The sequence below is a fragment of the Urocitellus parryii genome, unplaced genomic scaffold (assembly GCF_045843805.1).
Source record: "Urocitellus parryii isolate mUroPar1 unplaced genomic scaffold, mUroPar1.hap1 Scaffold_242, whole genome shotgun sequence".
NCBI lineage: Eukaryota > Metazoa > Chordata > Mammalia > Rodentia > Sciuridae > Urocitellus > Urocitellus parryii.
This window is the reverse complement of record NW_027552432.1, coordinates 220,324-242,733: the sequence shown is the minus strand read 5'-3', so window position 1 is coordinate 242,733 and position 22,410 is coordinate 220,324. Positions and strand designations below refer to the sequence as shown.

The window sequence follows — 22,410 nt, the reverse complement described above, 5'->3', positions numbered from 1 at the left end:
TTAGATATTGTATTCTTCATTTGGATGTGTTGCTCTGACCCATTTACTGGGTGATCAAAAAAAACCTGCGCTCTCTCTCTCTCTATATATATATATATTTCAGTACCAGGGATTGAAACTAGGGGTGATCTACCACTGAGCCACATCTCCAGCCCTTTTTTATTTATTTTGAGACAGTCTTGCTAAATTACTAAAGCTGGCCATGAACTTGTGATGCTTCTGCCTCAGCCTCTTCAGGTGTGTACCATCAGGCCTTGTTGAAAAACTGCTGCTAGCTTTTTTTTTTTTTTTTTTTTTTTTAGTACTGAGGATTAAACTCAGGGGCACTCAACCGCCGGGCCCCATCCCCAGCCCTATTTTGTATTTTATTTAGAGACAGGGTTTCACTGAGTGGCTTAGTGCCTTGCTTTTGCTGAGGTTGGCTTTGAGCTCACAATCCTCCTGCCTCAGCCTCCCATGATACTGTGATTACTGGCGTGTACCCCTGTGTCTGGCCAAACTTATATGTCACTTTTTCTATATAGCAGGAAGAGAATGTAGAATGTTGGCAATTTTGAGGGCATATAAATGATTATTTGGGTAATGAATAGTTCCAGAATTGTGTGTGTGTGTGTGTGTACATGTGCTGGGGATGGAACCCAGTAGGTCTGACTACTGGGCTACATCCTCTTTAGAATCTGAATGAGCCCCAGGGACAAACACTATCTTGTAAGGGACATCTGTCCAGGGGCAGCGACCTCCAGCCTTCTTTCCTGAGATAGATAAGGGGATTTCAAGGTGGGGGTGGAGGAGGCCCCAATCCCTTTTGCAGCCTCCTCTTCGCATAGATCAGGGAACTCCGGGGGCTCCCGGTGCTTGGCTGGGCAGAAGCCACCAGCTTTCTCCTAGGTCATGATCCCGACACACCCCAAACCCCACTGTGTTTTGGAGGCACCTTCTCTGAGCCCAGCAAGCCCCAGAGGTAAGCCCTCCTGCAGGACTGTTTCTGTGACTCTTGCAGAAAGCCACGCCTCATCCTGGGGCGGACGTCACATCTGGGATGTGACCATGCCTGGGCCACCCTGGCCATCAGCTGCCCTGGGTGACAGGTGTGTGCTGTTGGTGGCTTCTTTTCCTTCTGTTCAGAGGCTGACCACAGCTGATATGACATCTGACACTAGAGCCCTGCGTCTTGCTGAGGTGGACATTAGGCTCTTGATTGATGTTGCCTAATGCAGACTGCAGAGTGGCCAGGGGGCTCTGCACTCTCCAGGTGCTTTGAGCAGAGGAGCACCCCAAAGAGGAAACCCATGACCTCCACAAGAGGCTTTGCAGAGATCCAGGAAATCCAACGGTCTTCCTCTTTGCTCAACCCTTTCAAATCTCCCTCTGCAAGCTTTGGTTTTGACCGACCTCTAGACTCCTGCATCCAGCCACCACTCATCGATCCACTCTCAACCATGCAGACTGCCTCAAATAGTCATTTGCCTACACTCATAAAAATCAGTCTGTCTCCTTGTGTTTTAGAATTAAAATGTGGCCACTCCCTGGATCCTGAATTTGACCTTAATATAAACTACAATTTGGGACCACATGTTCCTCCAGCAGGACACTCAAGAGAACGCGGCATTCTGATTTTGAGGATGCCGATCACTTGGTTCACAATTTACATTTGTTGGAAAAAATCTGCAAGTTTGTGCATTCCCATTACCACTTAATATGAGTGTTAAGTTCAGGTTTACTCCATTCTGTGTACCCTATTCACCCAAAGGGGAAAACCTCTCCCGTAATGGCGACAATTTATTTTGAAGGTTACAGGGACTGTGATTTACCACTTCAACTGCATTTTTTCTGAAGCTTCTCTCTCCAACAAATCCATTTCAGTCAAAAGAGCCATCAGCAGTTATGCAGTAAATGAGGGCAGAGGCAAGACGTGAACCCAGGACTTCTGAACCCAGGACTTCCGTCTCCAGAGCCCATGTGCTGATTCCCTAGAACATTTCAATTCTTTTTTCCTTTTGGAGATGTACTGAGGACTAAATCCTGGGGTGCCACATTAAGCCACATCCCCAATCCTTTTTACTTTTATATTTTTGAGACAGGGGCTCACCAAGTTGCTGAGGCTAGCCTCGAACTTGCGATACTCCTGCCTCAGCCTCCTGAGTGGCTGGGATTACAGGCGTGTGCCACATCAGACTAGAGCACTTCTAATAGTGAGAAGATATGCTTCCTGCCGTGGAGAGGCCCATCTGTGTCCCATCTCACTCCTGATTAGTCAATGACATAACCTTCTGCTGTTCAGCTATGTATAACCAAGGACGGATTGGCGCTGCCGTCCTGGCTCCCGCTGCCTCACGCCAGCCCTGTGATCCTTCATTTTTCACAGAACCCGCAGCCAAGCCTAGGCCAGGCCCGGCCCCAGGCACTGCCCAGTGTGTCCGTTCCCAAGCAGGTCCCAACAGAACGAACGGGCAGATGTTCACTACTGGAAAACACGAAAACAGCAGACAGATGTAGCTCCACTCGCAAGGCCCTGGGGTCATTCCAGCCCCCCCCCCCAGTTTAAAAATAAATAAAAGCAGAAGAGAGCAAATGCCAAGGAGCTTGCATTGTTCAGCCTGGAAATGGAAACTAGGACCAGGGGTGTGGCCTAGGGGCAGAGTTCCCACCCAGCAGGTGTGAGGCCTTGGATCTGAGCCCCAGCCCTTCAAAAGGAAACCAACATTGACACAGACAAATTAGAACCAGCAAATAGCAGAGGAGGGCTCTGGGCTGCAGGTGTAGCTCAGGTCCAGACCTGCCTCGCATGCAGGAGGGCGGGATCCATCTCCAGCACCTCCCCCTGCTGGCCCACAAGGTGGTGCAGGTTGAGTCTGAGTATTTCTAACCATTGGAAGTGAGTGGGGGAGGGAGGGACTGGCCTCCAATGATCAGCAATGAGCTTGCGTTCTGTAAGAGCACCCTTAGCCTTGGGTGGCAAGGCAGCAGGGTCCCTGGGCCCAGAGTTAGAAGTCCACCTGGACTGGGGGCAGAGACCTGGACTCTGCACTCGGGTCACCCAGATTGCTTTGAACCCTGGGCTTCTTCAGAGAAATTGACTACAGATGTGTCCTGGGGTGTTCCCAGCCTTGGAGAGGATGGAGAGTCAGGCTCCTGATGACCTGGTGACCCAGTGAGCTCCTAGCACGTGCCAAGTCCTTTCCATACAGTTTTCAAATCTCCATGCCAGACTGGACCAACTAGTCATACTTTGCTCAGAGACACTGGTGTTCACAAGAGAAGCCATGTGCCCAGTGAGACCCAGACTAAGAGCTCTGGGTGGGACGGGCAGGAAGATTGTCAGCGGTCCCCTGGTATCCACAGGATATTAATTTTTTTTTTCTTTTTTGGTACTGGGGATTGAACCCAGGGAGTCTCTACCACTGAGCCACATCCCTAGCCCTTTTGCTTTTATTGGGAGACTGGGTCTGACTAATTGCTGAGGCTGTCCTTGAACTTGAGATACTCCTGTGTCGGCCTCCTGGGTCACTGGGATTACAGGCGTGTGCCACCACACTCAGCCCTCCTTTTATCTTTTAATTTTGAGCCTGATATAAGAGGTTGAGCCTGGTATAAGGGACTGAGCCGGGCACTTTACCACTGAGCTACAGCCCTGCTCCGAGGAATAGAATACGCAGGAGGATGTCAACCTGGGCCCTGGGGAGGAGCCTAACACACTGGCAGGCTGGGCTTCCTGCCCCGTGGGAGCCACTGTCATGTAGGAAGCTCAGCCCTCCTGAGACCACCAGGCTGAGAAGGAGGCCCTGGTGGGCATCAGGCCACATACAGAAGAGGACCAGAGGGCGCTGAGGTACATACCAGCCACTCAGGAGGCTGAGGCAGGAGGAACACAGGTTGGAGGTCAGCCTTAGCAACTTAGCAAAACCCTGTCTCAAAAAATAAATAAATAAACAAGGACTGGGTATGCAGCTCAGTCATAAAGCACCCCTGGGTTCACCTCATACCAAAAAGAGACCTCCTGAGGGGAGGTCCTACTCGTGGGAGCAGAGACGTTGTTCCTGATGTGCCTCTCAAATTCCCGAGCCAGGAACACTGAGCAATGGTTCCAGATCTACATGGCCCAGCTCAGGTGTGTCCTATGGCCCTGGACAGCTGGAACATCCCAAGTCCTAATCTAAGCCAAAGTCCCATCTTGGCCTCAAAGAACTGGTGGGGCTGGGCGGTGTCTAGGAGGTACAGATGCAGAGTGCTCACCCAGCCCTGCAAGGCCCTGGGCTTTGGTCCCAGTTCTACAAAAATCCATAAAACAAAACCAGGCGCCAGGTGGATCTTAACAACTGGATCCCACACTTCCTGCTGAGAAGCCTCCAATCCCTCTAGGTGTTTCCGTTACTCTTGGAACAAATCCGAGCCCTTTCCCATGGCCTCTGAGGCCTTGCAAAGAGACCTGTCACCTCTCAATGCACCGCCCAGGGACAAAAGTAGCTCCAGAATATGCCAGGCCTTTCTTGCCCGGGGCTCCTCTCCTTCCCTCCAGCCTTGCCTGGAGAGGGCGGGTCAATTACCAGGCTGAGATGACTTCCTAGGTCCACTAGGGCCTCCTGCCTGACCCTGGGCTTTTCTTTTTTCTGTCCTAGTTCCTGAGCCGGTTTTGACCACCTCTGGTCCCAGCTCTGGTCCCAGCTCTGGGAACACGGCAGGTGCCGAAATCCAGGTGCCTGGGCCTCAGCAGATGCTCGCTGAGGGAATGCAGCTGCGCTGATAGGGATTCTTGGTGTGCTCCTGACAGGCAGGGGCTGGTGTGGGTGGAGGGGAGACAAGGTAAAGGGTATTTCCAGGGGATCCGCTCAGCAAACTGGCTTAAGAAGATTGTTAACAAATATGAGCTGGGGCCTGAAGCCAGAGAGCAGCTTTGACCACCAGCCCTCGGAAGGCCGATTTTCCATGTCTGAAGCCGCAGAGGGTGAAAGGAGATTTGGGAGCAAGAAATGGGGGCCAAAGCATGGATACCTATCATCATGGCTGCCACCACCTAGAGTCTTTCAGTGTCAGGGTTCTTCCTACAGGGGCATTTCCCAGGCAACGCTGAGCCCCAGACAGCACCAGGGCCCTTTATCCTAAAAAAGCATCGTCTAAGGAACAATGACATTTTAAAGAATGTTAGATAACAGTCAGGCATGGTGGTACATGCCTGTAATCCTAGAAACTGGGGAGGGTGAAGCAGGAGGATTGCAAGTTGGAGGCCGGCCTCAACACTTGAATTTAGCAAGACGACAGCAACATGTTAAGACCTTGTTTAAAAATAAAAAATAAAAAGGACTGGGGATAAAGCTCAGTGGTAAAGGGCTTCTGAGTTAAATCCTCCATACAAATAAAAGTGGGTCAGATAACAGTTTTAAGTGGTGGCTCTTTTGGACTAATTTATGCTCTAGGCCCTAACACACTAGACTGAAAATCAAAATGTAGTAACCCATACTATACTCAAACAAAAATTAAGCTTATATAGGATCTTTGTAGGAATCAGGATAGAAAGAAGACAAAACTTGAATTCCCAAAGAGTCCGTTTCAATGGCATGACACGTTTTTTTTTTTTTAAGATGGACACAACACAATGCCTTTATTTATTTATTTATTTATTTTATGTGGTGCTGAGAATCGAACCCGGGTCCTACCGGTGCAAAGCGGGCGCTTTACCTCTGAGACACAATCCTAGCCCCACATGACAAGTTTTAATCCTTATCTTTTTTGTGCAATCAAAAATTTAATAAGAGGGATGTGGATGTTGCTTTGTGGAACAGTGCTTGCCTGGCATGCATGAAACGGTGGGTTCAATCCCTGCTTAAAAAAGAAAAATTACTAGCAAAAATACTATTTTTTTAAATGTGTACTGTAGATGGATCCCAGCGGTGCTTTACCACTGAGCCACATCCCCAGATCTTTTTATTTATAATTTATTTATTTATTTATTAAAATAAATGACACAGGCTTTGTGCCACCTGAGTCTTTTGTTTTAATATTTATTTTTTAGTTTTTTGGTGGACACAACATCTTTGTTTGTATGTGGTGCTGAGGATCAAACCGCACCCATGCCAGGGGAGCGCGCTACCACTTAAGCCACATCCCCAGCCCTCTTTTTATTTTTTATTTTGAGACAGGGTCTCACTAACTTGCCCAGGCTGGCCTTGAACCTGCTATCCTCCTGCCTCAGCCTCCCAAATTGCTGGGATTATAGGCTTGTGCCACTGTGCCAGACCAGCAAACTACTCTTTTTACTATTTACTTATTTTAACTAGATTAACTTCTTGCTTCATGAAGCCCCATAGGATGGAAGAAAACTAAGTCCAGTATTTAAAATATGTTTCTCTTGATTCTAGATGTAAAGATAATTTAAAATTAAAAAGAATTTCTGAAAAATCAGTCTGTTTAGAATCATAAAAAATTGAACACATGTATATGGAACACATTTAAATGAGCATGTAAATAATTAAATTATTATTAAGTTTAATTTTTTTTTCTTTTGGGTACTAGGGATTGAACTCAGGGGCACTCGACCACTGAGCCACATCCCCAGTCCTGTTTTGTATTTTATTAGAGACAGGGTCTTACTGAGTTGTTTAGTGCTAAATTGCTGAGGCTGGCTCTGAACTTGCGTTCTTCCAGAATGCTAGGCAAGCATTCTAGAACTGAGCCACATCCCGGGTCCACCTCCCTGTCTGTACCTATGTTTTGGGGACTGTGATTGGCCCTCTCCCAGCCCATTTCTTGAGGAGAATTCCCATTTTAAGCTGCCCTCCTTTGTGAATGGTGGTCAGAGAATAGGGGAAAATTTTTTATTTCTCATTTATTTCTGGATTTCTCTTTTTCTTTCTTTTTTTTGGTGATTCTGGGGGTTGAATCCAGCACCTTCATCATGCTAGGCAGGCGCTCTACTGCTGAGCTGCACCCCGTGCCCCATGGTACCTTGGTTTATAAAAGAACGAAATTCCGGTACTGCCAAATGTGTTTATCTTCTTTATGTTTTTCTTTTTGTGGTTTTTAAAAGGTGGCTTTGCTGGTATGAGGTTGTGGCTCAGTGGTACAGTGCTTGCCTAGCTCATGTGAGGCTCTGGGTTCCATCCTCAGCACCACATGAAAGAAATAAAGGGGAACTGGGGTTGTGGCTCAGGGGTGGGGCACTCGCCTAGCATGTGCAAGGCCCGGGTTCAATTCTCAGCACCATATAAAAATAAAAAAATTAAAAATAAAGGTATTTTAATTAAAAAAAGAAAAAGAAATACAGGTATTGTGTGTCCAATTACAGTAAAAATAAATGCTAAAAAAAGGTGGCTTTGCTAATCCAAAGTTATAAACAGATTGTTATATTTTATCTAATACATTTATAATTTTAGTCTGTTTAGGTTTCTAATGCATAGAGGACTTACTGATGTACACAATAGGAAGGAATTCCATCTAAATTCAGTTTTTCTCAAATGGATCCCCCAACACCATTTATTAAATGGTTCATTTCTCCACTCACGAAGTGCTTCCTCTTACACTAATTCCTATATATGTGCAGGGTTGTCTCTGGCTTCTGGTCTATTCCAGTTTGGTACCTGTTCCTAACCTATAGCAGCTCTCATTTACCATTGCTTTATAAATATTTACATATGGAATATATCTCCTTCGTTGTTTCAATTTTTTTTTTCAGAATTGTCCTGATTGTGCTTTTTCCCTTTCATGTGAAGCAGCTCGTCAAATTCTATGCAAAATGATCTTGGGGTTTTGGCTGAGAGTACGCTGAAATCACACATTAATTTGGGGAGAGCTGGCATTGAATATTACATTGGACTTTTCCGCCCACCAGCAGGGTGCTCAAGGGCATTCTCTGATGGTCTTTGGTAAAGTTTCTCAGTTTTCTCTTCTGAGGTTTTCCAAGTTCTGGTTGGGCTCTTCAGTGGACCAAACTCTTTACAAGTTTAAAGTCTGTCCTAACCCCCTGCTCCCTCACCCTTTCAGAGGCCTCTGCAGGCCCTTCTGCTTACACGATTGTTACAGATTGCTTACTTTTTCCAGCTGTTCCCAAGTTACATCCTGTGTGTTTCCACATGTGTCGGGTGAAGTCTGAAGGGCCAGGCTGGGGTTTCAAGTCCTGTTTGGGGGGAGAACAAGGTTGGGCGAGGATCTAGGAAGATGAGGACGGCAAGGGGCCCTGGGACCCCAGCCCAGGGAGGAAGGAGCCTGTCCTTAGTCCCTGGGAGGTGGCCTGTCTGGAGGGAGGGCATCTGCAGGCCCAGGGCTGGGGGAAGGGTGGCTAAAAGCTCCCTTCTTGGGAAAAGGGTGGGCAGCAGCCAGCTCCTACATCCTGTGCCTTCATGTGTGTGTGTGTGTGTGTGTGTGTGTACGCGCATGCGTGTTCTGCACACGTGGCATCCCTGGGGCATTGTTTCTAGCGGCTTCTCACGTTTTCCAAGCAAGCGGCCTGGGTTCAGAACCCAGCTCAGCCACTTCCTGCCCTGCAACCCAGTGTCCCTGAATGACACCTCCTCTGAGCATCAGGGCTGAGAAATTCTCTGTCCCACAGACTGTGAGCTCCAGGGGAGGCGGGTGAGAACTCTTGCACATGGCTGCACTCCAATAGGCACATGACTCATGGCGGGTCTAAACAGAATTCACGCATCCATCCTGCTGGGGAGGGGTGTGCCCTCTGTGCAGAGAACATTCCAGCCTGAAGGACAAAAGGGACCCAGAGCCTCAGTGGGAAAGGGCTTGGCCTGTTTGGGCTCCAGAAAGAAGCTGGAGGCCTGGGGTGTGGCTCAGTGGGGTGCTTGCAGCCTGAGGCCTGGTTAACCCCAGCACTGCCCCAGACAAAACAAACAGGACACAACAGGGTCAAACACAAGAGGTAGGAGCCAGTGACAGAGAGGGACCTGCTCTTTTAACAGGCTGCTCTCCTGAGGACAAGAGGTGGAGGGGAGGGGGCTCTCCCAGCTGCCCCGAAGAGAGACACTGGGGCCTATTGGCCTCGCAGGCCCCTTCACACCTCATGGGGACAATCTGAGCTCAAAGCATATCACTCTCTCTGGCATCCTCAGTCGCCCATGCCTGATGGTTACCAAGACAGAAGAAGAGAGTACATTGTAGGTCTTATAGCCAGAGAACCGACCTACTCCTTTTAAAGACAGGTAGAGTCAGGCCGGGCTTGGTGACCCACACCCGTAACCCCAGAGACTTGGGAGGCCAACACCTCAATCTGTCGTGTAGGCCACTGTGTTTGTGGTACCCAGTTACAACAGTCCTAGTAAACTAATACCCTCTGGAAGGAGAGGAAAGCCTGTGTGAGCCCCCCCCATGCAGACCTGAAGCTTCCTAGAGGAGGTGATGGTGAGTGGGGCACTGAAGGATGGTAGGAGTTCACCAGGTGGGGAAGTCAGAACATTCCAGGCAGCAGGAAGAACACATGTAAAAGCCAGGGGAGGCTGTTTTTTGGACCTCTTTGAATTTCCTGCCTGCCCTGCCCAAGCATCTGAGATCCAGAAACTCTTTTGCTCTGAGATAATGGAAAGATGACATTGACCAGGGAGCCCCTTGGGCCCAGGCCATGAGATGCATCATTCTCACGGGTAGGGGGTGCACACAAGCCTGCCCATGAAGCCCGGCTGGCTGGGGGGGTGCCGGCTAGGTGGGTGCAGGCAGGAAGAAGCTCCAGCTGTTCCTCAGGGTCCAAAGCCTCTTCCTAGTGAGGCTAGGGTGGGTTAGAGAACTCTTTGGAATTGGAGAACTCTTTGGAATTGGAGAGGGAGCCGATGACCCTGAAGCGGGAGGGGCTGTGGGGGTCGGTGATGATGCCTTCGTGGGAGCTCTCGGGCATACGGACAGAGTACCAGACCTTTGAGGGAACAAGGGGGAGAAGCTGGGGTCACTGTGCAGGGGTGGAATGAGCCCTCGCCTGGTGCTCACACCCCAAGGAGTCAGGAAGGCCTGTGGGTGGGTCGGAGGGGAGGCTGGTGTGCGCCTGTGCTCTCTGACGCAGGTGTCACCGAGCTGTGTCTCTTCAGCCAGAGCCGGGTCTCTGTCTGATGCCAACGTACCAGGCTGGGATTCTGCCCAAACTCTACTTTACAAATCTTGGATTTAGTCCAGATCTCATCTTTACTGGGCAGGACACTCTCTCGTGAAGCAGCTCTGGGAATCAACTGAAGGCCAACTCAAGTGCCGACCTGGTGGGTCTTGATTTCTTTCTCCCCCGGTTCTGGGGACCCAACCCAGGGCTGCTCTCTCACTGAGCTACATCCCAACCCTTTTCATTTTCTATTTTGAGACAGGGTCTTGCTAAGTTGCTGAGGCTGACCTCGAACTTGTGATCCTCCTGTCTCAGCTTCCCAAGGAGCTGGGATTACAGGCGTGCATTACCATGTCTGGCTATGTTAAGAAGTTTCTAGAACCCCAGAACCAGGAGGGGCCTACTCCACCACAAACAGGATACTAGTATTCTTTCTTGGCCCTTTCTTGAATCTCTCTAATGACAGGAAGCTCACCTCCTCACAGGGTAATGACCTGAAGATGGTCTGATGAGTTAGGGAGCTGGTGATCGGAGGGGACCTGTACCTGTTCCCCTAAAGAACTCACCTGTGCAAACCCCAGGAAAAAGAGCTGGTCATTGGTGAGACCCAGCGTGGGCAAGGTCTGCTCCTCCCCATTCTTCTTTACCCAGTTCTGGTAAGCCTGGGAGGAGAGAAGGCCAGAGGTTGAGGGCAGCCAAGACATAGGGGCGAGGGGCTAGTGTGCAGGCCGGGGCTGGTTTCTGGGGTCTGGGCCTCGGCTCAGCCTGGAGGATCCCTCTTCTTTCTCTGCTCCCTCCCTAAAGGGGAGTGCAATCAACCCCAAGGCCTAAAACGCCATACAATGCCAATGGCTCTCCAATGTGCACTTTGGCGCCAGCCTCTTCCCTGATCTGGATATTCAACTGCCTTAGCTGGACACCCAAGGTCACATCCAACTCAGCATGGCACAGAGGAATAAGTCACACACACACGTACCCTCACCAAACCTGCCACCATACGATGGCACCACCACCTTCCTAGTTACTCAGGCTCAAATCCCAGAGTGCCCCCCAACTCTTCCAGCCAAGCCAAACACCCCAAATCTGACCCTCCTCACCCTTCCCCCTGTTCCACACGGCCTCTTGCCTGGGTAACCACACAACAGCTTCCAACGGGTCGCCCTGACTCAGAGGAACGGAGGACACAAGCCTGGTCCCCTCCTCATGTGGCAAACTGTCTAGGGCGGGTGTTGGCAGACCTCCTCTGTGAGGGCCGGAGTAGATGTTCCAGCTTTGGGGCTACCGGTCCCTGTTGAACTATCCTCCTCTGTATTCAGAGTGCAAAAGTAGCCACAGGCAACCTGTGGACACAGTGTGGCCAGGTCCCCCAAACCTACAGGGACAGGCTGGGGCTGGATTTGCCCACGGGCTGTGGGCTTGCAGACCTGCCTTAAAGAAGGATTTAGATAATGTCTCCTGTTTGACCCTGTAGTGGCTCCCACTGTCACCAGAATAGAACCAAGCTCCTTTCTCAGTGACAGAGGCCCTTGCTTCCCACTCCTTCCACCACCCCCTGCCCCTGGCCCTTTTTCCTTGGTGAGTTGCCAGGCTGCCTCTCGGGCCGGGACCTGTGTCTGAGTCACTTGCTTTCACCTCTGGCCACCTGAGGGTGTAGGTCAGGGGCTCAGAGCCAAGCCAATGAGCTCAGATGGTAGCCACTTACTCTAGACTAGGATCAGAACCCAGAACTGGCTCCGTGCTCAGTGTCCTCCTGGGCCCTGCTGCCCTACCTGGCAGTGGGTTCCCCCTCAAAGGTAAGAAGGGGCCGGCTCTGCAGGTGGACCCCACCCTGGCTCTCTCCCGGGTCTCTCAGGCAGGTGGTCTCTGAGCACAGGGCCTTGGGCACCCGGCTCAGGCTCTGCATCCACAGTCAGTGCTCATGTCCTCCCCACCCCCACCGACAGATGAGGAAACTGAGGCACAGCACTCCTGCAGTTTGCCAGGCGTCTCTACGCTGACCTACTGATGAGGCATCTGGACAGATGTGGACCTGGACAGGTGCACAGGGGGAGCAGACCCACCCGATAGGCCGCCTTGAGGCCCCCATTGTCTGCGATGTTCTCCCCAAGGGTGTGGCGGCCGTTCACGGGCTCCCCATTCACGCTGTAGCTGCTATACTGCTCCACCATGGACTCCCTCTGCTGCTTGAGGAGTTCTTCCACCAGGGCTGGAGGTTCCTGTCCTTGTCATACTCCCGCCCTGTGGTCGGAGCGCAGGAGTGGCACCGTGGGACCTGTCCCTGCTATCGCTCTTCTCTCCCAGTGACAAGTGGGTTCCTCTGTCTGACCCCCACCCTCCAGCCTGCACAGGGACAGGATGCCCATCAGAGGGCCAGAGGACGGGCCAGACCGAGTGGGAGAGGGTGGGGGAAAGTGGCCAGGCAGGCGGCCGAGCGGCTGTACAAAGGCTCGAGGCGTGGGGTGGATCTCCACTGGCCAAGGGCCTCGGATCCCAAGGAATGGAGGCCAGCAAGGGGCCAGTGGAGTTGACAGAATCAGGAGCACATGACAGGCCTGGTCTCCAGGGTCTCTGCCACTTCCTTCTTGTCCCCAAGCAGGGGGCAGTTGAGGAAGACCCTGGACATTAGCTGCTGAGGAGGGTGTGACTTCCACGTCTCTGATTCCCACTGAGCACCGAGCACCCTCTAGAAGGTGCTATAGTCTTCACATGATCCTCTCCACCCCCACCTGGATCTGTTGCACCCATTTTGCAGATAAGGAGGCTTGGGGAATGACGTAACTTGCCGAGTTGTGAGCATTTGGCAAGTAGCTGAGCCAGGGTTTAGACTCTGGTCCTTCTCTCCAAAGCTAAGTCCCAGGGAGCAGAGGCAGCGGGGCTAAGAAGCTGATGGGCTGTCTGGAGGGACCCCAAGGAACCTGTACCTTGATCATCAAAAGCGTGAGTCAGCTCATGGCCCACGACGACACCAATGCCACCAAAGTTTAAGGCCCTGGAGGGAGAAACGCAAAGTGAGAGCAAGGCCTCTGGCTCCTACCCTGTCATGTGGCCCTCACTTCTTGGGCCTGAGATTTAGCAGAGTCTCTCGGGGCTCTGTGGGACACAGCCCTAGAGACAGTGGGAGGCTGGGCAGTCTAAGGGAGCCAGCTGTGCCCTGTGGGTGACATGCTCGTGCTGGACACTCTAGAGGATCACTGTCCCCTCCCACAGACTAGCAGTTAAGCTTTAAAGCAAACGGAGCCTGGGAATGGGCCAGCACCTCTTCCCAAGCTCCACACGGTCATCCCAGGAGTCCAGCTTCTAGTACACTGCCCTCACCCACCAACTCCCTGGCTGTGACTGCTCTAAGCCACCGGCACAGCAGTATTTCCCACATGGGGCTCTTGACTGCACAACTGTGCCACGTTCCCCGGTTGTAGGAGCTTTCGGCCCCAGAGACCCCTGGAGGGAAGGCAGGAGACAGGGGCTGCTGCCCTCTGCACCCACGACGCTGCAATCCTAGGCCACCTGGCCACCGGGGCGCAGATGGCTCAGTAAGATGGCTGTCAGGGTCAGCTGCAGACACAGGGCTGGCTGAGGGGCAGGGGACCCATCGGGGCACCAGCACCAGAGATGGCCTACTTGGGCGAGGAGCGGGTGTAGAAGGGTGCCTGCAGGATCCCAGCCAGAAACACGATCTCATTCTTGGTGGGCGAGTAGTAAGCATTCACCATGGGCGGGGTCATGCTCCACCTGCAAGCAACAGGTGCGAGAGAGCCCAGGCGGTGGGCGGAGTGGAACTCCAGTGGGTTCTCCTTGACCCGGGCCCAAGTCAGCACAAGGACATCGGGCAGCACTGTTTCTGAGGGGGAAACTAGAAAACACCTGAATGTCTATAAATCAGAGATGTCACCTCAGAGGGTGCCACACCAAGGCACTCACAGACAGCAAGAGGGACCATCAGATATTGAATTGAGGTTATTTTTGAGGCTTGAAATGTGTCTAGAAACTGTTCTAAGGTGTGGTCTGTGGACAGTCCCCAAGATCCTCTGGTTTATGATGTCAAAACTATCTTCATTATAACACTGAGACACTTTGCCTCTGCCACTTGTTGAGATGTGCATCAAGGTACAAAAGCAACCGTGGATGACACTGCTGCCGCCTGGGCAGGGAGCCAGGCAAGTCCTAGCAGCCACCTCTCCTTCCCCAGAAGGTGCTCCAACCAAAACAAACCAGCCAGTCATTTTCATTGACAACACCCAGGAAAAAGTAGCCTAACTATTAATTCCATTAAATCTCGGCCCCCAAGTACCAGTCTTTAATATCCCGTGTGACCAATGGGGAAATACCCACGTGGTGCTTCAGGCCTCTCTCATCCTCTTCGGATGACTGACCAGCCATGGAATTTTGGACTTGGGCAACTAGGCAGACATGTTCTTGAAAATGAAAAGGGAAGCTTAGCACCTCAGGGTAAATAATTCACATTTTGTCATTTATTACCAATGATAAAAATGTGAGGTTTCAAAAAAATCTAAAGTTTTAAAGAAAAATTAAAATTTTGGAAAACTTGTATTGACCATCATGAATTTGATAGTACTTTAAGACTTTTCTCAGGAGGTCAACTATGATGTTAACTAATGTGAAAAAAAATTTTTTTTGGCTGCAGTATATGAAAGTGGAAAATCTGTAAATCTTAGTGGAACCACAATTTTTTTTCTTTTCTGTTTTTTTTTTTTTCATACTGGGGACTGAACCCAGGGTGTGTAACCACTGAGCCACATCCTCAGCCCTTTTTAATATAGTATTTAGAGACAGGGTCTTGCTGAGTTGCTTAGGGCCTTGCTAAGTTGCTGAGGCTGGCTTTAGACTCATGATCCCTCTGACTCAGCCTCCTTAGCTGCTGTGATTGCAGGCATGTGCTACCATGCCTGGCAAAACGCTATTTTCCAAAGGACCAATGCATGAGGCCATGATTATGTAAAAAACCAAAAAGTGCAAGACAGATCAATGATTTTAGTGTACAGGGTATGAAAAGTTCATGGATAAGTTTTCAGATTTTTCATATTGTATTTTTTGGGGGGCGCAAGGAGGCTAATGGGGATTGAACTCAGGGCACATGACCACTGAGCCCCAGCCCAGCTCTATATTGTATTGTATTTAGAGACAGGGTCTCACTGAGTTGCTTAGCACCTCACTTTTGCTGAGGCTGGCTTTGAACTTCTGCCCATGCCTTCTGAGCCACTGGGATTACAGGTGTGCACCACCACGACTGGTTCAGATTTTCCACACTGCATTAATCTTTCCTTCCTTGGGGACTGAACCCAGGGGTGCTCTATCACTGGGCTTCATCCCTTGCCCTTATTTTTTACTTTGCTAAATTGCCTAGGTTGGCCTTGAACTTTGGCTCCTTCTGCCTCAGCCACCTGCGTAGCTTGGGTTGTAGATGAATACTGCTGTGCCTGGCTAGAAGACAAGTTTAAGTGAAAAATTTTAATCTAAAATTTAAAAAGCCAGGTAAATTGGCAGTAGTGTCTGTGCCATATTCTGAAGGTGAAGGCCCACCTACCTTCTTGTTTATTAGGGGGACCCTGGTTGACAATGGAAAACTTGGAGGAAAAGGATGTTTGAACCTCCATTGCCCACAAGAGGGCGCCAGAGGCAAAGAGGACTAGTTCTGACTTTTGGTAAGATTTATCCTGTTTCAGGAGTGGAGTGACTAGTCCTGGGCTGACTACATCTAAATTTCCTGGGGAGACCATTTTAAAAAGAAGGGTCTTTCTCCAGATTATTCTGACTTAAGATCTGGGATAGAAGTTAGGCTATGGCCAGGTGCAGTGGTGCCCAACTGTAATCCCAGCAATTTGGGAGGTAGAGGCAGGAGGATCACATGTTCAAGGCCAGCTTCAGCAACCTAGTGAGGCTCTCAGCAACTTAGTCAAACCCTGTCTTAAGATAAAAAATAAAAAAGGGCTGGGAATTTAGCCCAGTGATAAAGCACTCCTGGGTTCAATCCCCAGGAACTCCCTACCCCCGCTGCAAAAGCCCCCACAACCAAACACCACCATAACAACAACAACAACAAAAAAACTTCAGGAGGCAACCCCCACACCCTCACCCACATTTTTGGCAGTGCTGGGGAGGGAACCCACGGTCTCAAGTACTAGGCTGTACTCTACCACTGAGCTACACCCTCATCCTAGGGAAATATCTTTGAAACTGCTCCCTAAGGGACACTGATGCACAGTGGGATTTGCAGTGTTTTCATGTGCTTGGTTATCAGCGCCCATCTAGAACCTTCCCCAGCTCTCAGGGAGACAGTGGGAGAAACCACCGCTCCTGTTTGTGAGGAGTTATGGGACATTCACCCATGCGGAGGGCCTCCTCTCAGGGCCTGGCTCTCCCCAGTTCCCACATTGGATTGCTTCAATGACCCCAGAACCAGTTCCCTTCCCTTCTACTTCGAAGATAATGAAATGAAGGCTCTGAATGCGAAGGCCATGAAGCTGGGATGTGGCGCCAGGCCTCCTCGGCCTCAGAGGCCAGGTTCACTCTGCCAACAGGCTGGGCACTGCAGCACACAGACTGGGGCCAGGATGGGCTCTACTCTGGCTTTTTTTGCAGAGGGTTCTGGGGATTGAACTCAGGTTCACTCGACCACTGGGCCACATCCCCAGTCCTCTTTTGTATTTTATTTAGAAACAGGGTCTCACTGAGTTGCTTAGCGCCTCGCCGTTGCTGAGGCTGGCTTTGAACTTGCGATCCCCTTGCCTCAGCCTCTTGAGCTGCTGGGATTACAGACATGTGCCACCGCACCCAGTGGCTTTTGATTTCTTAATTTGAAAAGAGGGCCAATGTGACAGTCACACCTGGCACCTGACAGTGGGTGGGGAAGGCAAGCTCAGCGGGGTGCATCCCCATGGTAGGGAACCAAGGCCTTCCTGGCCGGGCCTGGGGGACTCACTCGTCTCTGTTGGGGGCTTTCCTGAGCTGGTCAGCGGTGACCCTCCATGAGAAGTTGAAAAATCGCATGGCGTTCTCGAAGTAGAGGTCTGGAACTGCCGTGTATTGAAGAAAGAAGTAGAGACACAGGATGAGAGCACGCCCAGAGGAAACTCAGAAACTCAGACCCCTTGAGGTGAAGGGATGGGTCGGCAGGACCAGGGCCAGAGTGTGGGCTGGAGCTGCAGGCTCCACCCCTCTGGAGGCCTCTAACCTGCTGGGCCCAGCAACAACTGTCTCCTTCAGGCGCCTGACAGTGTCACAGTGCTGCAGGACTGTGACGATGGGTGTGTTCTCCCTGTGTTCTATACCCACACTGGCCAATATGGTAGACTCTGGTGACAGGTGGCTACCGAGCATCTCAAATGTGCTAGTGTAATTAAATTTTAATTAACTTAAGTTTTGATGAATTAAATAGCCCCCCATGGCTGGTAGCTAACAAATTGGACAGCACAGATTTAATGAACCATGCTGGAGTCTAGCTCTGAAATGTCAGGGGACAGGTGTTATCACACCCCCACCCCTGGGCAAGGCCTCTCAGCTCCTGACAGGTGCAAAGCCCTCCCCCAGGTCCACTCCAGATCTTTACGGTGTACCCAAGGGCTGCTATAAAACACTGGGCCCTTAGGGGCAGGTCCCTGTCCTGTGGGCCCTTCCTGAGCTATCTCCAGGAGACTCTGGGTCTCGCATCATGATGACCCTGGGGTGTCTGAAATTATTCTTAAGAAACATGGCTGCAGAATGAGTCTCCTATTCTCAGAAGTAATTTTAATAGTCTTAGGTTTTAAATAGAACCATGATGAGAGGTTATTATAATTTCAAAAATGCCTGAATTTCAGAAATTTCACTCATGAGAAGATAGGAAACTATTATTTGGGGCAAAATCACAACCCACTTAAAGGGGTGATGTGCCGAAGGTTCTGGCAGCAAGCAGGGAGGCAGCAATCCCCCTCCACCTCAGCGGAGCGTCACCGTGCATTTGGGATGGCTGCCTCCTCTTTCCCATTCCCATCTCAAGGTCAAAATTTGAGGTCCGAGTTTTCTCTGAGGAGGTCGGGGTACAACCCTGAAGACAGGTGGCCGCTCTGGGGCAGGAGCGGGGGTGTGAGGGGCTTCACTTTCTACCCACCCCGTGGTGTTTTAGGGCCGCGATGCTGGCCAGCTGACCCCAGCCCTGTGGGCTCTGGGCTCAGGGTCAGGTGGTGCTGCACCTTTTAGGATCTGCTTCCCCAAGACCTTTTTTTTTTTAAAATTTTTTAGTTGTAGATGGACATAATATCTTTATTTTTTTATTTATTTAATGTGGTTCTGAGGATCGAACCCAGGCCTCACGTGTGTGAGGCAAGCACTCTGCCACTGAGCCAGCCCCAGCCCCCCTGCCCCCCATTTTATGTAGTGCTTGGGTTGAACCAGTTGGAGTCATGATGCGAGGCCAGCGTTCTCCCACTGAGCTAATCCCCTGATGGCTGTCATGATGCCAGGTCAGCCTCCCTGCCTCCAGAAGCCCTGGGTGTCCCGCCCACCTTGGCCCCTCCCCAAGTGGGCACTTGGGATGGCAGGGCGTAAACCACTCACGTCGTTGAACACTTTGTCCAGTTCCTTGGGGTCCATAATGAAGTTGGGGTAGCCTATCACATTGTAGATGGCCTCCGCCTAGATGGGAGGGACACAGAACTGAGCACCCGCGATGCTGGCCAGCTGGCCCCAGCTCTGCGGGCTCTGGGCTCAGGGTCAGGTCAAGGGGCGGGGGATCAGGCACCTCCCCACTTAGGACTTTCACATCTCTTTTTGGAAACATTCCCTCCTTGCCTAACTTATCTTTTTTAAAAAAATATTTATTTTTTAGTTATAGGTGGATACAGTATCTTTTTTTTCTTTACTTTTATGTGGTGCTGAGGATCGAACCCAGTGCCTGACACAGGTGAGGCAAGTGCTCTACCGCTGAGCCACCACCCCAGCCCCCAGTTAATCTTTTGGGTTTCTGATTAAATGTTGCTTCCCCAAGGGAAGCTGCTATGGTCCAAATGTGTCCCCAAAGTTCAAGTGTTGGAACCTTTGGCAGGTGATGAGGTTCTGAGGCTCCGTCCCCCACCACTGGGGAACTGGGAGCTGTGGAGGGAGTGGGCACCACAGTGGCTTGGTCCACCTCTCTTGCGCGTGCTCTCCTGCCTGTCCACCTTCGGCCAAGAGATGTGTGACACTGGGCTTCAGGCTGTCCCCCCAGCCTGCTAGACTGGTCACAAGGCAGGACAGCATCCATGCGTGCCCAGGGGACAGGCTGGCCTCTCCTAGCCCTGCACTCTCTCTGCTGCTCTCGCCCGGTGCAGGAAGCCTGGGTGCCCGAGCTCCCGGGCAGCCTCACCTTCTCCTTGGCTGACTTCCGGGTGTCCTCATCCATCCACTTCAGCATGCTCAGGCTCTCCTCAAAGGCCTTCTTGATCTCCAGGATTATCTTGCTGGCCTGAGGAGACAGATGTTGCACCCTCAGCTCTGGGCACTGGCCCCCTGGATGCAACCAGTGGCCCAGGCATCATTTCAAAAGGTTAAAGACAGCAGCACAAAGTATTTATTACAAAGGAGGAATGAATATGTCATGCAGCATGGATGAGCTGGGAAAAAACTATATGAAGTGGAAGAAGCCCAATGTGAAAGTTTACGTGCGGTACGGTTCCGCTGTGAGAGCTATGCACAGCAGGCAAGCAGCAGGAATGGAACTCAAGTGGGGGTGCCTGGCTGGGGAGGGAGGCAGAGGACAGGAGTGACTGCTGATGGGCACAGGGGTGATGAGAATCAAGTTGATTGTGATTCCTGCACAAGTGAGAACATCCTAAAACCTCTGAAATGACGTGTGCACACTTTCAATTCCCGAGTTGTACGTGAGGTGAATCACATCTCAAAAAAACTGTTTCTAAAGTGCCTGGGTATAATGTGGCTGAAGACCACTCAGCCTGCTCACAGAGAGGATGTGGGGGAGAGCAGAGGGCGGCTTGGTGGGAGGCCTGTGTGCTCAACAGCTGGCTGGGCTGGAGGGTGTGGCAGCTCTGGTTTTAAAGGACATATAAATGGCAATAGCAAAGGTGAGACTTTCAAAAGTAGAACATGTCTCAGATTTCAAATAAAAACGTTGGCTTCTAACCCGCCCACCTGACTCTCGAGGACTCAGAAGACGCGCCCGTCCACCTGACTCTCGCCGACGCAGAAGACGCAGCCGCCAGGGCTCAGGCACACGTGTGAGCCACCGCAGAAGGTGAAGGAGCAGCGCGAGGAGCTCAACGGTGCGCAAGAGGGACAGCCTCCTGCCGCGCTCACGTCCCCCAGAGGCCGCCCACTGCGCATTGCTCTGCGGGGAGGCCGGGGTTCTCAGCCCTCGCACCCCGCCGCAGCCCAAGGCGCTTCCGGCCCCGCCCGCAAGCCCCACCGCTCCCGCGCAGCCGAAGGCGCTTCCAGCCCGGCCCCGCCACCCGCCCACCTGACTCTCGCCGCGCCGCCGCCTGCCCACCTGACTCCCCGACGCAGAAGACGCGGCCGCCGCGGCTCAGGAACACGTGCGCGCCGCCGGGGCCGCGCCTCAGGAACACGTGCGCACCGCCGGGCCGCCGCCCCGCAGAAGGTGAAGGAGCAGCGCGACCCGCGCAGCAGCTGCACCGTGGTGCGCACGAGGGACAGCCTCCTGCCGCGCTCAGGTCCCCCAGAGGCCGCCCACCTCGCATGGCTCTTCGGGGAGGCGGGGTTCTCGGCCCGCGCGCCCCGCCGCTCCCGCGCAGCCGAAGGCGCTTCCGGCCCCGCCCCGCGCGCTTCCGGCCCCGCCACCCGCCCACCTGACTCTCGCCCCGCCGCCGCCCGCCACCTGACTCTCGCCCCGCTACCACCCGCCCACCTGACTCTCGCCGCGCCGCCGCCGCCCGCCACCTGACTCTTGCTGCGCCGCCGCCTGCCCACCTGACTCCCCGACGCACAAGACGCGGCCACCAGGGCTCAGGAACACGTGCGCGCCTCCGCACCGCAGAAGGTGAAGGAGCAGCGGGACGCGCGCAGCCGCTGCACCGAGGTGCGCAGGAGGAACAGCCTCCTGCCGCGCTCAGGTCCCCCAGAGGCCGCCCACCGCGCATGGCTCTGCGAGGAGGCCGGGGTTCTCGGCCCGCGCGCCCCGCCGCTCCCGCGCAGCCGAAGGCGCTTCCGGCCCCGCCCCGCGCGCTTCCGGCCCCGCCACCCGCCCACCTGACTCTCGCCACGCCGCCGCCCGCCACTTGACTCTCGTCCCGCTGCCACCCGCCCAGCTGACTCTCGCCGCGCCGCCGCCGCCTGCCACCTGACTCTTGCTGCGCCGCCGCCTGCCCACCTGACTCCCCGACGCAGAAGACGCGGCCGCCAGGGCTCAGGAACACGTGCGCGCCGCAGCACCGCAGAAGGTGAAGGAGCAGAGGGACGCGCGCAGCCGCTGCACCGAGGTGTGCAGGAGGAACAGCCTCCTGCCGCGCTCAGGTCCCCCAGAGGCCGCCCACCGCGCATGGCTCTGCGGGGAGGCCGGGGTTCTCGGCCCGCGCGCCCCGCCGCTCCCGCGCAGCTGAAGGCGCTTCCGGCCCCGCCCCGCGCGCTTCCGGCCCCGCCACCCGCCCACCTGACTCTCGCCGCGCGGCCGCCCGTCACCTCACTCCCGCCCCGCTGCCACCCGCCCACCTGACTCTCGCCGCGCCGCCGCCGCCCGCCACCTGACTCTTGCTGTGCCGCCGCCTGCCCACCTGACTCCCCGACGCAGAAGACGCGGCCGCCGGGGCTCAGGAACACGTGCGCGCCGCCGCACCACAGAAGGTGAAGGAGCAGCGGAACGCGCGCAGCCGCTGCACTGTGGTGCGCAGGAGGAACAGCCTCCTGCCGCGCTCAGGTTCCCCAGAGGCCGCCCACCGCGCATGGCGCTGCGGGGAGGCCGGGGTTCTCGGCCCGCGCGCCCCGCCGCTCCCGCGCAGCCGAAGGCGCTTCCGGCCCCGCCCCGCGCGCTTCCGGCCCTGACTCTCGCCGCTCCGCCGCTCGCACCCCTGACTCTCGCCGCCGCAGAAGACTCGCCCGCCCACCTGACTCGCCGTCGCAGAAGACGTGGCGGCCACACCGCAGAAGGTGAAGGAGCAGCGCGACCGGGCGCAGCCGCAGTCCCAGCCGGCGCCCCCAGCCCGCCCACAGGTACAGGTAGCACACGTGATGAGCGTGGCCGGCGCTCGCTGCCGGGAAGGCCCCACCGCCCCGCCCGCCGCGCTCCGCCCCGCCCGCCGCGCTCCGCCCCGCCCGCCGCGCTCCGCCCCGCCCGCCGCGCTCCGCCCCGCCCGCCGCCCGGAAGAGGCCCGCCGAAGACATGCTGTGGGGGGGGAGAGCGCGGGCACCGGGAAGGGACACCGCGCTGGGCGAGCGAGGCCGCAGAGGCCTCT

The 22,410-nt window shown here is 53.6% G+C and overlaps 1 protein-coding gene across 7 annotated transcripts in view; it reads right to left on the bottom strand.

The window, feature by feature from the left end:
• LOC144251836 (endothelin-converting enzyme 1-like) overlaps positions 1–21,773 on the bottom strand; it is a 28,342-nt gene extending 6,569 nt beyond the window's left edge. Inside the window, exons 1-9 of one of the 7 annotated variants that reach the window (XR_013342762.1) lie at positions 20,493–20,549; positions 19,356–19,454; positions 18,569–18,646; positions 16,956–17,049; positions 13,637–13,747; positions 12,940–13,007; positions 10,585–10,680; positions 8,023–8,107; positions 335–2,464 (exon numbers count right to left, since the gene is read on the bottom strand). Coding sequence is in view for 5 of the 7 variants with exons in the window: in XM_077794542.1 (XP_077650668.1) it covers positions 12,156–12,256; positions 12,940–13,007; positions 13,637–13,747; positions 16,956–17,023 (348 nt within the window). In the remaining 2 variants the exon portion in view is untranslated. Of the gene's footprint in view, positions 1–334; positions 2,465–7,459; positions 8,108–10,584; positions 10,681–11,849; positions 12,257–12,939; positions 13,008–13,636; positions 13,748–16,955; positions 17,050–18,568; positions 18,647–19,355; positions 19,455–20,492; positions 20,550–20,870; positions 20,896–21,332; positions 21,509–21,732 lie in introns of those variants that run through there. The other 6 variants (XR_013342761.1, XM_077794544.1, XM_077794542.1 and 3 more) reach the window with 6 other exon arrangements.
• Between the last annotated feature and the right edge of the window lie 637 nt (positions 21,774–22,410).